This window comes from Mustela lutreola, chromosome 1 (genome assembly GCF_030435805.1).
Source record: "Mustela lutreola isolate mMusLut2 chromosome 1, mMusLut2.pri, whole genome shotgun sequence".
Lineage (NCBI taxonomy): Eukaryota > Metazoa > Chordata > Mammalia > Carnivora > Mustelidae > Mustela > Mustela lutreola.
Window position 1 is genome coordinate 85,530,698 of NC_081290.1, and position 16,778 is coordinate 85,547,475.

The 16,778-nt window shown below is 41.9% G+C and overlaps 1 protein-coding gene across 2 annotated transcripts in view; it reads right to left on the reverse strand.

Moving 5' to 3' along the window:
- FAT4 (FAT atypical cadherin 4) overlaps window positions 1-13,900 on the reverse strand; it is a 180,332-nt gene extending 166,432 nt beyond the window's left edge. The window contains exons 1-2 of one of the 2 annotated variants that reach the window (XM_059168924.1): window positions 13,819-13,900; window positions 8,437-13,620 (exon numbers count right to left, since the gene is read on the reverse strand). In XM_059168924.1, coding sequence (XP_059024907.1) covers window positions 8,437-13,608 — 5,172 coding nt within the window. In that variant the 5' untranslated portion in view covers window positions 13,609-13,620; window positions 13,819-13,900. Of the gene's footprint in view, window positions 1-8,436; window positions 13,621-13,818 lie in introns of those variants that run through there. The other variant, XM_059168929.1, reaches the window with a different exon arrangement.
- Window positions 13,901-16,778: the final 2,878 nt, after the last annotated feature.

A 16,778-nucleotide genomic window follows, 5' to 3' on the forward strand; every position in this document is an offset into this window, starting at 1 on the left:
TTGCTGGGGAAGATAACAGAAGCTCAAATTTGGAAATGTTAAAATATCTATTAAGAAACTAATTAAACATAATGAGTAAGTAGTTGGTTATATAAATACGGGGTTTAGAGGAAATACATAGGGTAGAGACAAAATTTTGGAGTCATCAATGTATATGTTACTTAAAATCATAAGATTGAGATTCTCAAGAGAATTTGTGTGCACTGAAAAGAGAAGTATTTTCAAGGATTCCATGGACATTACAACATTTAGAATTTAAGGACATGGAGAGAAACTGATAAAGGAGGCTGAGAAGAAATTGTTCCAAGAAATAGGATGAAAAATCCACAGTATGATGACTTAGAAGTAATTATACAATGAGCACTGAGAACTGACCATTGGATGTAGAAATGTGGCTATTATGGTGGCCTTGGCAAGCGAAACATTCATTGGAGTGGCAGAAGTTAAGTTTGATGAGACAAATTTAAGAGATAATAAGAAAGAAAGCAGGTATATGCAACTTTTCCAAAAAGTTTGCTGTAAAGGGAAGAATATAAATGAGGCAGTAACTGGAAGAATGGAAATATATTCCCATCCCAAGTTTCAGAAATCAAAATGGAAATATATTCCCACCTTAACTTTAAGGACCTTACAAATTGTAGGTCTGTTCTTTGAAGCCTAACCTAAATAAAGATTAATAGGGAGCTAAAGTAATGCTACTACTTGATCATTGCCTAAATTAAAATTTACCCAGTATTTCTTGTCACCAGTATGAAGAGGTATTAAAATATGAAAACAACTTTTTACCCAGCAAAAATTGCATGCCTATGAGACTGCAGAAAGTATCAACCATTCTTAAAATGTTAATCAGTGCTGTGTGAGGATTAAAAGTACATACTGTGGGTTCAGACCGCTGAGTTCAAACCTTGCTTTCACTGTAAACCAGCTCCATAAACTTAACCTTCACTAGCCTCAGTATTGTCATTTGTTGAAAAATGAGATGTTGTTATACCTCCAAGAGTGTTGTGAAGGCAAGATAAAACCCAGTACTTACCACTGTCTGACACAATTCATTGTAAATATATCTATAAATGACAAAATATTTCAGAAAAATATCAAATAGTCTGAAATAAATAATCAGTAACAACACCATGGTTCCCAACTATCAATTGTCCATCAGGGTCTGTCAATGTCCATTAAAATTTCCTCAATGTTTCTTTTCTTTTCTTTGCTTTGCTTTTCTTTTAATTTATTCATTTGTCAGAGAGCGAGAGAGTGAGAGAGCACAGCAGGCAGAGTGGCAGGCAGAGGCAGAGAGAGAAGCAGGCTTTCCCTGCTGAGCAAGGAGCCTGATTCTGGACTTGACCTCAGGACCCTGGAATCAGGACCTGAGCCAAAGGCAGCCACTTAACCGACTGAGCCACGCAGGTGTCCCTCCTCAGTGTTTCATAATGTTCCTTAAAATTTGGTTTTTACTCACTGATTGCTTCTTAAATATGGATATATGTCTGGAAACTAGAAGAGACTGGAGCTGTAGTCAATTCTTGATTACCACATATAAGTTCTCTGCCAATTAGATTATGTTTCTTCTCCATGAATTTATTATCTCATTTTGTCTCACATCTTAACAGCAGAGAAAATCCATCAGTCTTTGTATAATGGTTGCATATATGCTAACATATAATCTTATATATGTTAATAAATAATATATTGTGTATGTGTATTTTATAAAAAAAAAAAAACTTGTCTAATAGAATTGCTTTTACATGTCTTCGTTCTTTATACGTTCTCCTACTTCTACTAAAATTGGCCACTGTTGTCACAGACTGCTTAAAGGCTGAAAACATTAGAAAATTACCACATTTTATATCTAGGTTACTTTAAAGTACTTTAAAATTCATCTTGGCCCAAATTATTTGCTGGTTATTCTTTTCCTAGTTTCACTCACATGCTCCTAATTTTGAATACTACCTACTTTCAAGGGTATTATAAAGAGCTCAACTTTAGATGTATTAATTCTTGGAATACAGGACACACCTTCAGGCCTGTGAAATCCTTTATAGTACCCCTGGGGATAAAAATATATGTTTATAAAAAATAAAAAAATTAAAAAAAAAAATATATAGTCACTAATTCAACAGTCCCTCACAACTAATGAGGTTCCTAGGCAGTTTTTCATTGTAATGATGACAAAGTGCAAGCTGTAAACAATATAAGGCAGAATTGATTCCACAAAATGCTAAGTACATATATACTTTTCCAAAATAATCCTGGAGTAGTTGCCTCAAAATCTACTGGAACAACAAAGAATTAAAATGATTAGTGTTTTAATAAAGGCAAGGGAAAAAAAAAAAAGAAAGAATAAATTAATCAGAAGATAAATTATGTCCATGGAAATCTATTACCAAAACAGGGAGACCAAATCAAGCATCCTGAAGCCATATATAAATATGGAGCATAAGCTTAACTGGCCAAAAATATTGCTGTTTATAATACACATTTGTACATGTCCTGAAAATGGAATCATAATATCTTGTTTAATAAATTTGGAAACATATCAATAAAACAAAATAAAATCAGAAAATAACCACAGGTTGCTTTTTAAAAAGAATACTCTGGAGATCAAAAGAAGAAAAAGCAATAAAATATTTTCCTCCTTTAATGGAATCTTCATTCACCATCCACTCCAACTTTATCGTATTCCCTAGGAGAGTAAGATTTACCATCTGTTAATCTAAAAATGGATTCTCCACCTTCATAAATTACAGCATCTACTTCCAAATTGTACGGTACTGTGGATTAGAAGAGGGATTACCAATACCTGGGCTCTTCACTTGTCTCCAACCCCCCTCTCTTGTATTCTGACCCTTCGTTCCTGCTCTAGAAACACTTCCACATGTCCCAATTGGGGACAGTTACCGCCACTAACTGACCCATAAAAATGTATAGCATCTGCTGATGGCCAGGATTGTGGCAAGCAAAAGCCATTTCCCTTAGTTCAGAATAAGGGAGTTGTAATTCAAAGATTTTTAACAATAAATAAGGGCTTGAAAACAAGATTATTAAAAGCATACATACTCATATCTACAGAGTAAAGGGCCTTCTCTTAACTGAAACCACAGATTTCCCTGGCTTTCTAGAATAGTAGGTATGAGTATAAATAGTGGACGTATGCAGGCTGGGTGTGATTTTCCTTTCTATCTATCTGAATTTAAGAAAATCATTTAACTTTTCTGAAGCTGTTTCCACAACTATGAAGTGGAAATGATATTAACAGTGTTATGAGGCTCAAAGGGTAAACTCTCCAAGAACTTAGCACTTAATGATTGAACATAGCAATAGTTGATAAATGTTATTGTATTTATTATTATTGTTATATATATAACATTTATGTTATAAATGTTATTGTAATTATTATTTATTATTATTATTATTTTTTACTGCGTTCTGTTGCTTATTTTTTGCCTGTGAGGGATGATACACAAGATACAGAGAGGTTTAATCTAAGGTTCACTAGCTCTGATTCTAAACCCTCTAGAAGACAATCATTTCTAAACTTGGTATTCAGTACTAGTCTTATAAATGTCTTCTGATTTCTCTTAGAAATCTTGATGGTGTTCACTGTGAAAATAAATTAATTTATTACCCAATTGCTAAAATTCATTTCTGTTACTGTCATAGTCTGTGCACCTAATATTATAAACACATTTCTAATAGACTCTTTCTAATGGCTTTTCTTACACTGAGATGTAAAAATCTCATTACCTAGACCAATGGTTCTCTTCAGTGCAACACAGGGCTTGAGGCATACCAGAGACCCATTAAAGAGGCCTGGGAAGTCAACACTGTCTTCATAAGAATGAACAACATTACTTGTCTTTTTCTCTGTATTGACATGTACACCAAAGGTGCAAAAGCCATGATGGGTAAAACTGCTAGTGCCTTAGCACAAATTAAAGCAGTAGCTCTCCAGTATTCTAGCAGTAATTGTATTCTTCACTTCTAGGTACTCACAGTAAAAATAAAATGCCTGTTTCATTTAAAAACTGAAGAAAATCTTTGGAAGAAATAGAAAAATTATGAAATTTATTAAATCTAGGCACTTAAATCTGAATTTTTTTAATATTTTGTGTGGAAAACAGTAGAATGTACCTAAACCACTAATTTTTACCTAAGGACTATAGTTGCCTCAAAGAAAAGAATGCATGTGAGTGAAATGTAAGGTAAACCAGTTGTTTTCCTTACGGAATACAGTTTTTGTTTGAAAGAATAACTGAAAGGGAAACTATATTTTTTTTAGACTTCAGTATGTGACAGATACTTGTTTGTTATCAAATGAACAAAGGGCACCTGACACTTGAAGGAAAACAATAATATATGTTACTGATAACAAAATTTGAGATTCTGAGTAAAAATTCAAATTTTGAAAAACTTCTAACCATTGCCATGAAGTTGAGAGTCAATATATATTTAAAGTTTTTTATAAGATTCTGAGCACTTATAACAATATTTTCCAAATGATCAATTCTTGATATTTCTAAATCATGAATAGTTAAAAAAAGGTCCATTCAAAATGCAAGATAGATCAATGTATTTTTATGTAACAAAGTATAAAAAGTTCACTGATAGGATTTCAAATTCCACATTCCGAGTAAATTTTAAGAAAGTGCCATTTGTGGAGTTCTGGTATAGTATAAAAAGAAAATCAACAATTATCTGAAAAGAATACCAAAGTATATCTCCCTTACCCAATGCCATAGATCTGAGTGAGGATAGATTCTTTTCATCTACTTTAACTGAAATAATTTATTGCAATGGAATGAATGAGAAGATTTGAGAATCCAGCTGTGTTATCTTAAGCCATCTATTAAAGGTGTTTATGAAAATATAAAATAATGTCTCTTTTCATTACCTTTTAAATTTGGGAAAATAAAGTCTTCTAATAGAGTAAAAATATGTGTTTAATATGATTTTTAAACAAATTAATAAATATTTAATTTTTTTCTCAGTTTTATGATCAAAATGACAAATTTTGATAGAGAAGACACACCTAAACAAAAGCTCTTTGAAGTCCTTAACAATTTCTATGAGCATACAGGGGTACTAAGACTGACAAATTTGAGAACTGTGAGCTGGAAACATATACAGTATGTCCTTCCATTTAAACCCTAAGACCACCCACCTAAGTTTCTCTTTCCTCTCTGAGTTTTCTAACAGTTCTCAATTCACTTGTACGACAGAGATAATTGGCATGTCTTTATGTCCTTACTTCAATTCATGAGCAAAATCAAGTTTACTAATTTCCTCTGTTCCCTCAGTTTCTCTCTGTTGAGTTATTCCTGAGACAAAAGAAAACACATTCTGGTCTTAACTATTCTACCATCTCATTTAACAAACATGTACTGAGCACCTGCTATACCACAGGTATATACTAGACTCTGAGATAACAAAGATCAATGAAACAAAACCTCCCTCTTTGTTGAGGTACAACCAGGTCCCTAAGTTGCATGTTTCTATACAACACATATTAAAAAAGAAATGTCTTTTGAAGGACTGCATCCCTATTTTTTCTTGAACCTAGAAAAATGGTACAAACTTTATATGAGCTGTTCTTTTATTTTTTGTTATTTTATTTTATTTTATTTTATTAGTGTTCCAAGATTCATTGTTTATGCACCACATCCAGTGCCCCATACAATACGTGCCTTCCTTAATACCCACCACCAGCCTCACCTAATGCCCCACTACTCCCTCCCCTCCAAAACCCTCAGTTTCTTTCTCAGAGTCCACAGTCTCTAGCTGTTCTAACATAATCAAGATTCATCCAAGCATACAAAGACACAAAACTATAATAAACCTTGTGTTTGCAAGTCAGAAGCAACTCAGAAGCCATCCTTGAAGAATTCCTATTTATGTCAAAGGTTTAGATATGATAAGGAGAGTGAGTGAAGGTATACAATTGGAAAGATCTCTGGAATGAGCAAGATCAGAGCCACGGACCTCTGCTCTCTCCATACGCGTCAGAGCTTGAAAAAGAATGCAGATTAAATCATTTCTCTTTTACCCACTGACCCTCTGCTTGCCCATGGAATGATCAGCTATGACTCTAGCCAGAAACCTGGGTAAGCAACCCAGAGCCCTATCAGTGCACATGAATAACAAGAAAAAGGAAGAAAAAGTATTGGAACAAAGTTTGCACTTGAAAACAAACAACTGAAAAATCACCTCTGACAACCAGAGGTAATATAACTTATTTTTGCACAATCACAGTAAATTAATTGTTTGAGCAGAAAGAAAAAAAGAACTTTATTGTATATACTTGAAAGATACAACCAATAATAATATGAAATTCTAGCTCCCAACCACTGCTTTCAATATTCTTTGGAGAAACACATTTGCTTTTAATTATAGGAGTGGTTGGAGCTTGGAAACTCAAACTTGGTTTACAATTTCAGCACTTTAGTTCACAGAATATACCCTGGCAGTTTTTTTTTTTTCCTTAACAAAAAAATCACCATAATGAATTATCCCCAGATTTTTAAATAAATAGGGTGTAGTAAATATGAACAATTTTTTATATTGATGTTATTTGATATTTAAAAGGTAACAGGAATACTATCCCCTATGACCAGCAAAATGACTTACAATTATTACTTTTTGATCCTCATGCCTATTGCAGAGCCAGCACTATTTAATAAATTTAAGCCAAACTAATCTTTGCATATTTAATGATTAAATAGCAAGGCAAAAGAAATTTAATGATACCAATGGGCATTTATTCTCATTCTCCATGTTGTTCTAATAAAATATAATGCACTGAACCAAGCAACAACCAATAACATAATTTGTTTCACTGTTTAGCAAATTCATCTAAAGTCTAGAAAGACTTAGTTGCCTATCTTTAATAAATATTTCAGTTTTCTAACTAATTAAATCTCTTTATCTAATAAATATTCCCAGAGAAGGAAGGTAGAAATAGGGGGTCAGTTAACATAAGGGACAACCAGATATCAATATAAAAATGTATGTAAATCATGGCCTAAGTTAAACCAAATAGCTCTACATGTAAGACCCATGTTAAGATCTTTAAAATTCTAATTAGGAAAAGAGGACATTTGGGTTACAAGTCCCTTCAGGGCTACGTATATAAGATAAAACTGAATTCCAGTTAGCATTATATCGCTAAGAATTGTATCTCTATTAAGAATTATATCTCTAATTATATCTCTAATATCCTCTAGGCCATGAATATGCTGCTCTATCTGAAGAATAGATACAGCTAGCTATTATGAAAAAAAATCACAAGGATTCAAAAGGGTAATAATAATAATAAGTGAATATTTTAAATGAAGAAAACTGCTCACCTTCCACCGCCCCCACCCACCCAAAATAAAGAAAGCAAGTAAACAAATACGTAAGCCTCAATCTCACTAGTATATTGTGTCTGGGTTACTGCCAAGTATCCCAAATGACATTTGATATTTTGTGTTTTTGGCTGAGTGACACTAGAATGTCTTTGAGGGGAGGAGGCGGGAGAAAGGAACTCAGAAAACAGAGAACAAGAGCTTTCCAGAGTCTAGCTGTGTGATTTCTAGTTGATTATCAAAACAACACTGGAAGCAGTTCAATGAAAATGCAACACAGAGGTAGTATCCTAAAGTACAGCCCAGGGAAGGCCAGGCTTGGAATGTTTTAGGCATATGCTAGAAACCCTAATCTCTAACCCATCAGCAGACAGAGCAACATGTGCCTGTACCATAGCACTGAACACAGATTTGTATCAAGAAGCACCCTCTAATCTCTGATAATTCATAGCACATTACATGCTTTCCTTCAAGAGGGAAGAGAAAGGATTACCCTAAGTCAGAAGATGGTGCCTCAAATGTGAAAGCAGATGAAATCAGGAATCTCCCCAAACTTGGCTCAGCACATTAAAATTAGTCACTGTCTATAAAGAAACTGCCAAGACTGCTGAGGATGTGAAAGTTAATACTATCCTGATGTAAACTGCCAGTCGGTACTGTGTTGCCACTCCTCCCAGAAAGCTTTGCTCTAATGCTGATTTCTACCAGAGTTTTTGGTTTTGGAACAGAAATTTAGTCTGATATTGCCCATTCTCTAGCAGAGTTCCTTACTGAGAGGTGTCTAGTTAGTGCACTGATTCAGCGTTCTTCTTTTTTTTTTTTTTTTCCACTTCTGAAATGGCTACATTTCTCCCTGGCCTTATACATATGATTACTAGGAGGTAAAGCATATAAGCTGTTTGTTGTTTGGTTTCGACCAGGATGAAAGCTCAATTTTATGTGATTCCTGTTCTCTTTGTGACAGAACATTTTATATGGCCCTGTCAGTAATAGAAACAATGAAGGTAAATCATTACAGAAAGTAAATATGAGAGAACAATCTTTCTAAAAGGCACATCAACAAATAATTCATAAATGACTACAAAATCATTACCTCTGCTCTCTGGGTTCTGGGAAAAGCGGTTGATTTTTCTATGGCATAAACATCCACGAGGTAAAGACATGCTCCTTGCTCCCGGTCCAGAATGGCTGCAGTCTGAATTATGCCAGTCTGTCGTCCAATAGTAAAGAGGCGTCCAACTGTTTTTTCTTCACAACGAACTGAAACAATATAATACTCCACTGGGGCTTCTGATCCTCTAGGGCTAGCTGCTTCTATGGATATTACATTGGTACCAATGGGTTCACCTTCCTTCAAAATAGTTATATATTTGGGTTGAGTAAAAACAGGTCCATCAAGGCCCTGAAGAATGATGGTCAATTCAGTGGTTGATTTCCTCCTTTCAGGGCCAAGGTCTGTTGCTGAAACTATGAGGTTATAGATCAGCTGAGAAGGCACCAGTGCTGAAGCCACTCTCAGGTCTCCACTATAACGATCCACAATGAAGGTGTCTGTGTCCCCATTGATGATCTCATACTCCACTTCTCCGTTTGCCCCTTCGTCTGGGTCTGCAGCCATTATCGTTGTCAGAACAGAACCAATCACAGCTGAAGGGTCTGCAGCAAGGGCATTTTGTGATATAAACATTGGAACATTGTCATTGAGGTCTGTGACCAAGATGGTCACATTTTTCAAAGCATAGCGTCTCGTTTCTATAGGCACAGCTTGATCATTGGCTTTTACGGTTAACTCAAAGAGATTGGCAAATTCCCGATCTATTTCAGCATTAGTATATATAGTGCCTTTGACTTCATCTATGCCAAAGTGGTTGCCCCTGGGCATCTGTTGAATGATTGTATAGGAGAGTTGCCCATTAATGTCTGCATCAGGGTCATGTGCAGTCACTGAAATGACAGACGTTCCAATGGGAATGTTCTCGACAATGGACTTGAAAATATCCCCAGGAGGAAAGCTAGGAGGATTGTCATTAAAGTCCCTCACATGTATAACCACTGACATTGTAGATGAACGAGGAGGCCTTCCTTGGTCTTTTGCTGTTATATTTAATTTGTACAAAGACTGTGTCTCAAAGTCCAACTTTTTGGCAAGGAAAATACTCCCAGTGTTTGGGCTGATGCTAAAAGTTCCATGGTTATTAGTTCCAGTGATACTATAATGTAAATCAGCATTGTCACCTGAATCTGAATCGGTTGCAGTAACAGAGGACACAAGTTCACCAATTCTCATGTTTTCCAAAACATCAACAAACAGTGTTGATTTAGGGAAAGAAGGGGTATTGTCATTTTCATCTAAAATATCAATATTTAAGGTACAGGTGGAGTTGAGGGAGACTGCACCTGAATCCACTGCTTGAATTACAAGGGAATAGGCAGGTGTTGCTTCATAGTCTAATTTGCCCACTAGAGTCACCTGACCAGAGGTACTGTCTATAGCAAACTGTCTTTCTTCATTTCCTTTCATTACAGAGTAATGAATAAGTCCATTATTACCTTCATCGACATCTGAGGCAGATACTCTTAAAACTTGTGTCAGGTTGGCTGCTGACTCTGATATGGTGGCTTGGTAAAAGTCTTTTAAAAATTTGGGAGCATTATCATTTATGTCCTTCATGTAAACATGCACTGTGGCCTGATCCTTGAGAGGCTGAGGGAGCCCCTGATCTGTTGCAATGACTGTAAAGCTAAACACTGCAGTCCCTCTCTGTCTCATAAGAGACTCCCTGTCAAACTGACGAGTATTTGTAATTTCCCCACTAACAGCATGCAACTCAAAATCTGGCTGCACCATTTCAAAGGAATACCTTACTTCTCCATTTGGCCCAAAGTCTTTATCTATAGCATTTACTTTGCCCACCAATGACCCAGCTTTCTGCTCTTCTTCAAAATAAAACGTGTAATTGGTACTGTTAAAAAGAGGCCTGTTATCATTTACATCTTCTAAAATTACAGTAACATTCACAGTAGCACTAAGGGGTTCCACTGCTCTGTCAGAAGCAACAACCAGTAAAACATATCTGTCTTGAAGTTCACGGTCCAGTTCACTTTTTATATACAATTGACCATCTGGGAATATGCCAAAAGCATCCCCTGTATTTCCTTCAGCAATGCTGTATGCAATTTCACCATTTGCTCCTGAATCCTTATCAAAAGCTTGCACTTTAAAGAATCGAGAATTCACAGGTTCTGACTCGGAAAGGGTGACCTCATAAGAAAGTTGATCAAACACTGGTGGGTTGTCATTTACATCATGGACATAAACTGTTAAGATGAAACTAGAGGAGAGCTGTGGGACACCCATATCAGATGCCAAGATTTCTATTTGGTAGGAACCAGCATGAACATCCAGGGGTCCTAGCAAACTAATATTACCATTCTTTTCATCGATAATAAACAGGTTCTTGGGATTTTGCTTCAGGCTATAGAGTACCATGCCATTGACACCTTCATCAGGGTCCACAGCTTTGGCTTGGAAAATGCTGTGACCAGCCTGCCAATTCTCCACCACGTTTACGCTCTCTACAGCCTGAAGGAAATGGGGAGAGTTGTCATTCAAATCCTTAACAGTTATGTTAACCATAGTGTCTCCAGTCACTGTGCCCCCACTGGCCACTACTTTCAGCTGATAAAAGGATTGCTCTTCTCTGTCAATCACACTCGCTGTGGTAAGATGCCCAGTGACCTGGTTGATAGCAAACATACCTTTCTGGTCCCCAGTAGTAATGAGATAACTGATGTTGGAATTGAGATCCATGGTGGATGCAGACACACTACCCACATGATATCCCAGAGCCACATTCTCAAAGACCACGAAGCTGTAGGCAGCCTGGCTGAATACAGGTGGGTTGTCTTGAGTGTCCAGTACAGTGATGGTTACTATTGCCTGGTTGGGAGACTGTAAATTGCCACCATCAGTAGCCACTATTTGCAACTGGTAGGCTGTTTTTTCTTCTCTGTCTAGGGCCATTCTGGTAGAAATAACCCCACTTTGAGCATTGACTTGAAACCGAGACCTGTCCCCAGCGGATATACTGTATTTGATAGTTCCATTGAGACCCAAGTCTGGGTCAGTGGCAGATACTGTCGTGATGTAACTTCCTCCAGGCTCATTCTCCTGAATATGAGCAAAATATTGGATTGGGTAAAACACAGGACTGTTGTCATTCACATCCAGGAGACTCACATTTATGCGAACCATTGATGACTGGGGAGGGGAGCCCAGATCTGTGGCCAGAACCAACAGGGAATACAAAGCTTGCTCCTCTCTGTCCAAGGAGGCAATAGTACTCAACCTTCCAGACACAGGATCCAGCCGGAAGGATCTCTGGTCAGTCTCGGCCTCTTGCAGGGAGAAGCGCACTGTCCCATTGTCACCCAGGTCTCTATCAGTTGCCCTAAGCACCAGTAGTTCTGTCCCTGTTGGGGCATTCTCAACCACAGACACATTATACCCTTCTGGCTGGCTAAATACTGGCTTTTCATCATTCACATCCAGGAGAGTTACTACAAGCTGGGCATAGGAAAACTTGGGGTGAACTCCCTGGTCCCGAGCACTGATGTTCAATACTATCTGAGAAGCCAGTTCACGGTCCAAGCCCCCGGCAATTCCAGTGGTCACCAGGCCGCTATGTTCACTGATGTGGAACCAACCTAGTCCATTGCCAGAGACGATGCTGTAACGCAGATTAGCATTGAGACCAGAGTCGCCATCAGTGGCAGACACTCCACTCACATAGCTTCCCGGGGGTGCCTCCTCGCTCAGGTTCACTCTGTACACTTGCTGTGCAAAGACAGGAGGGTGGTCATTGATGTCATTTACGAAAATCACCAGGCTTGCCACAGAAGAACGCGCCTGGACCGCTGCGCCAGGGGGCGCCCCGTAGTTATCAGAGACCGAAACTGTGAGGTTGTAAGAAGGGATGCGCTCCCGGTCTAGGGCGCTGGCCACTTTGATGAGGCTCAGGTTCGGCACTTTGCTGCTCTGCACCTCAAAGTGGCGCTGCTCATTGCCTCCTAGAATCTGCACAGAAATATTCCCGTTGGCCGCGGGTGAGTCTGCGTCCGTCACAGTGAGCAGAGCCACCACAGTGCCCACTTGAGCGTTCTCATCTACAGAGGCATAGCGCGAGGTGGCCGGGAAGTAGCGGAATTTCACCACGGGGTCATTGTCGTTGACATCCAGAAGCTGAATGAGCGCCTCGGCACGCCCAGTGAGAGAAGGCACGCCTCGGTCCATAGCCTGCACGGTAAGCGAGTACTGACGCCTGGCCTCGAAGTCCAGGGGCTCCCGCACGGTGATAAGCCCCGTTTCTGGGTCCATTTGGAAGGGAGTCCCCTCGTCCTGCAGTCTATAGCGGATGTCCGCATTGGTGCCCTCGTCCGCGTCCGCCGCCGCCACCTGGAGGACGCTGGAGCCCACCGCTGCGTCCTCAGGCACCCCCGCCTGGTAGTGGGAACTGCCAAAAACTGGGGGGTTGTCATTTATGTCTTGCACAGTCACGTTTACCTGCAGGTAGCCCCGCCGCTTCGGCTCACCCTTGTCCTCCACTTCCACCAATAGTTGGTACTGCGGTGTGACCTCGCGGTCCAGCCCGCCCTTGGACACCAGATGCAGAAACGCACCCTCGCCGCTCGGGTTTAGGGTGATATCCAGGCGGAAGCGACCCGCCTCGTTACCCTGGATGATGCGGTAAGAGCGATGGTCCACACCATTGGAGCCGATGTCCGAGTCGGTGGCCGTATCCAAGATGACTTGGCGCCCGCTGCTACTGTCCTCCTTGAAAGTGACCACGATGGAGGGATCGGGGAAGACGGGGGCGTTGTCATTGAGGTCCCGCACAAGCACTCGCACTTCGGTGGGGTAGGTGGGAGAGCTGGAAAGGACCACCAGGTTGATCACATCGCTGGGCAAGCTCTCGCGGTCGATGGTGGCGGTGGTGTAGAGGGCCCCGGTGCTGCTGTTTATGGCAAACAGGGCGTGGCTTTCGCTGAGCCGGTAGGTGAAGCCGGGGCGCGTCTGGATGGTGCCCACCAGCGTGCCGGGAGGTTGCTCCTCCAGCACTTGGAACACCTGGCGCTGCTCGGCCCCGCTGACCTGGGCCGGCCCGGGGAGCTGTGATAGCAGCCAAAAGACTCGGAGGAGCTGAAATACTGATAGAGGGGGCAACTGGAGCCATGGGCGTCCAGGCGCCCTGTCTGCTAAGTCCATGGTCCTGGCTCCCTGGAACGGTGTGATAAAAAGAAGGAAGAGTGAAGCAAAAAGAGTAACAGCAGGGATTAAGTAGCCCCAGCAAAAAAAAAAAAAAAAAAAAAAAAAATGCAGCCGACGGCTCTCAGAGCTCTGCTATTTCAAAGAACCTCCAGCCCAGCAGAAGCAAATCGCGTCAGAGAAAGGCTCCAGATAGCCATTTGGACTTACAGTACGAGAGAGATGCCCGGGCGAAAAGCCGCAAGGAATTCCGCGGGACACTCCTGTGCGCTGATGAATTCCCAGAAAAGTTTCTCCAACCTCCTACATTTTCCCCCCTTCAACTTTGATTTTTTGAATCCAGAGTCTGAGCGTTTTCGCCTGGGTGGGTGTGGATTGGGAGCGGTTGCCTGTATTTAAGGTATATGAGGAATCATTGCAAACAATTGTCTCCGGAAACTTTAGAACTTACCCACCGCGAAGGAACAGAAGAGGGAAGAACGAACCTCGGCAGAGATGTGTGGCAAGAACAATTGCGCACGGGGGAGGGGGCGGTGGGGACCCGGGAGATTATAGAATTCCTTTCCCAAAAGCTGGAGACCAGGTTTCTCCTCGAGTCCTCACTCCTCACTAACAAGGCTGCGAGGCCCCTTCGACAGGGTTGCAGAAGTGGCCGCTGAGGCCCGGCCGCCGGCGTCTGCGCGCTGGCCGCTAGCGATTGCGTTCCAGGCGCTCGCGTTGGAGCTAGGGCTCCGGTACCCAGGAGCGCTCAGCTTCGTCCCTTCTCCTCCAGCCGCCGCCGCCGCCGCCCCTGCTGCGGCTTCGAGCTGGTGGTCGCGCGCAGGCACCATCCAGGGCTCTTCAGCATTTTTGTTTGGGTTTTGGTGTTTTACCTCTGCCGAGGTGCCTGCAGTCTCATTATTTGTACATCCAAATCGAGTGCAGGTCCGGCCCCCTTTCTTCTCGGCCTCGCAGGGGTCGCGCAGGAACGGCGCGCGGTGCCCGAGTCCCCTCCCCTCACCATGCCAGGGGGATCGTTCTCCGGCGGCCCCCGGCAGAAGCCCACTCCAGCGCGCCTCGCCCCTGCCCCCGTTATCTTTGCCTTTATTGTCCCGTGTCAGTTTCACTTTGTAATCCACAAGCCTTTTGGTTGGGGGCGGGGGGCGGTTGCTCCCCCCTTTCTCCTTCACCGTTGGCGGTGGAGGCGGGGGAAGTCGGCGCGGGGCTGTGGCGGCGCCCGCGGCAGCTCCGGACGGCGCCTGTCAGCGCTCTCCTTCTCGCCTGCCCGGGATGAAGGTTGGACCGCTGTGGAGCCGGAGCTCCGCGAGCCGCTCTCAGCCTCCGGCGGGTCCCTCACACTCCCCGCCCCTTCCCCGCTGCGCGCACACACACACTCACACACACACACACACACGCACGCACACACAGCGGCCGTCGCTGAAACACAAACAGAGGGGGAGGGAAGACCGCGAGCTGGAGCAGGACTCAGAAACTTTGCTCGCCGCTCATTGATCCCCGCACTTTAGTTCGCCCCGACTCCCCCTAGCTCCCGGTCCTGTCACCTACTGCCCCTCCCTCTCCCCAGCCCCATTGGGCCGGAGCTGATGCAGGCCCGCCCGGCGCTCCTACCGCGAGCGCTCTCCGGCGCTTTGGGCCTCCGACTGGCTTCTCGGGATGCTAATCACTCCAGCCTCCCGGAGGACTGGAGGCGGTCGGGTGTGGGAGCCCGGCGAGTCGGAGGCGCTGAGAAGGGGGATGATTTTTTTTTTTTTCCTTTCTTTCTTTCTTCTTCTTCTTCTTCTTCTTCTTCTTCTTCTTCTTCTTCTTCTTTTTTTTTTTTTTTTTTTTTTTTTTTTTTCTTTTTGGTCAAAGCTTGGCCGGCGTCAGAGCAATAACAGCAAAAAGCTGCCACAGGATAGATGGGGGTGGGGTCAGGTTTGCAGATAAATAACTTTAGTGGCGGGGTCTGAAGGAAGACCGTTAGGTTGTTATGCTAGTAATAACGCAGGGGTAAGGGGGTCGAGAGAAATAAAAGAAAGGCGGGGGGTGCGGGTCTGTTAGAGCGGGGAGGAAGGATTAAGCAAAGCCTGTCTGGGAATGCACAGTGCAGATTTGCTTTAACCATTTCCTGCCTCCTCTCTTTCGATGGGAGGAGAGGGAGAGAGCTGCGGTACAGTGCGACCCGACAGAATCCAAACGAAATCGCCCTCGTTCCTCCTCTGTCTACAGAAGGAGTTCCTTGAAGCCCAGAGCGAGCCAGACTCTGAACTTGCACCCATTTGCCTCTGCCCCGCCCTTCCAGGTGACTAGGGGCACCAAGGCCTCAGTACCAATCCCGCTTTGGACTTCCTATAGGAAAAGCCAAAGGAACTCGGTGTTTGTTTTGTTACCCTTCCCAAATGGATCCCAGGTGCCAGTAGCTAACCTTACAGTTTCAACAATAACAATGATAGGCCTTTGGAAAGATGGAGAACTTTTCCTGTCGCAAAGTTTGGAATTTTGATGTCTGTTGGAGTACTTCCCCCTTGACATATTGCAGCCAAAGGAATCCTGATGAAGTTGTGTTTTTTTTCCTCTTTCTTTCTTTTTTCTTTTTCTTTTTTTTTTCTTCCATTCCCTTTCTCTCTCTCTCTCTCTCTCTCTCTCTCTCTCTTTGGTCTGGGGAAAGGATAGATATGATAAAAATAGAAATAAATAAAACGAAATTAAAAATTTTTAAATGTCCACATGCCACGTACTGCACTCGCGTTAATTCTGTTATTTACTGTACCTAATTTTTGTGGTGGCATACATTGCTTCACTAAAGAAAAAAAAGTTACTGGGTATCAGGTGAGTATTATTTCCCCTTTAAAGAAAACCATTCAGAAAATACAAATTTAAGCCAAGGAATGCAAATATAGGGCATATGTCATACATTTCTGCCACAGTCACCCTACCAAATTTAAAACTTTTTGAGACCTGACATGATTCAGCTATGAGTAAATACTGCCCTCTGCTGTTCTCTGTCAGCCTTACACATTTAGGCGTCTGGTTTCTTGCTTAAAATTAAATACAGAGACTAAAAAGATCTGGTTACAAGGCTAATTCCTCCTTCTTGCCTAGGGATAGTGGCAAAGAAAAAAGGATCTTTAGGAAACTCCTAGTGCCTTTCCTTATAAAGGTAAAAAAAAAAAAGTTTAAGAGCAATAAAG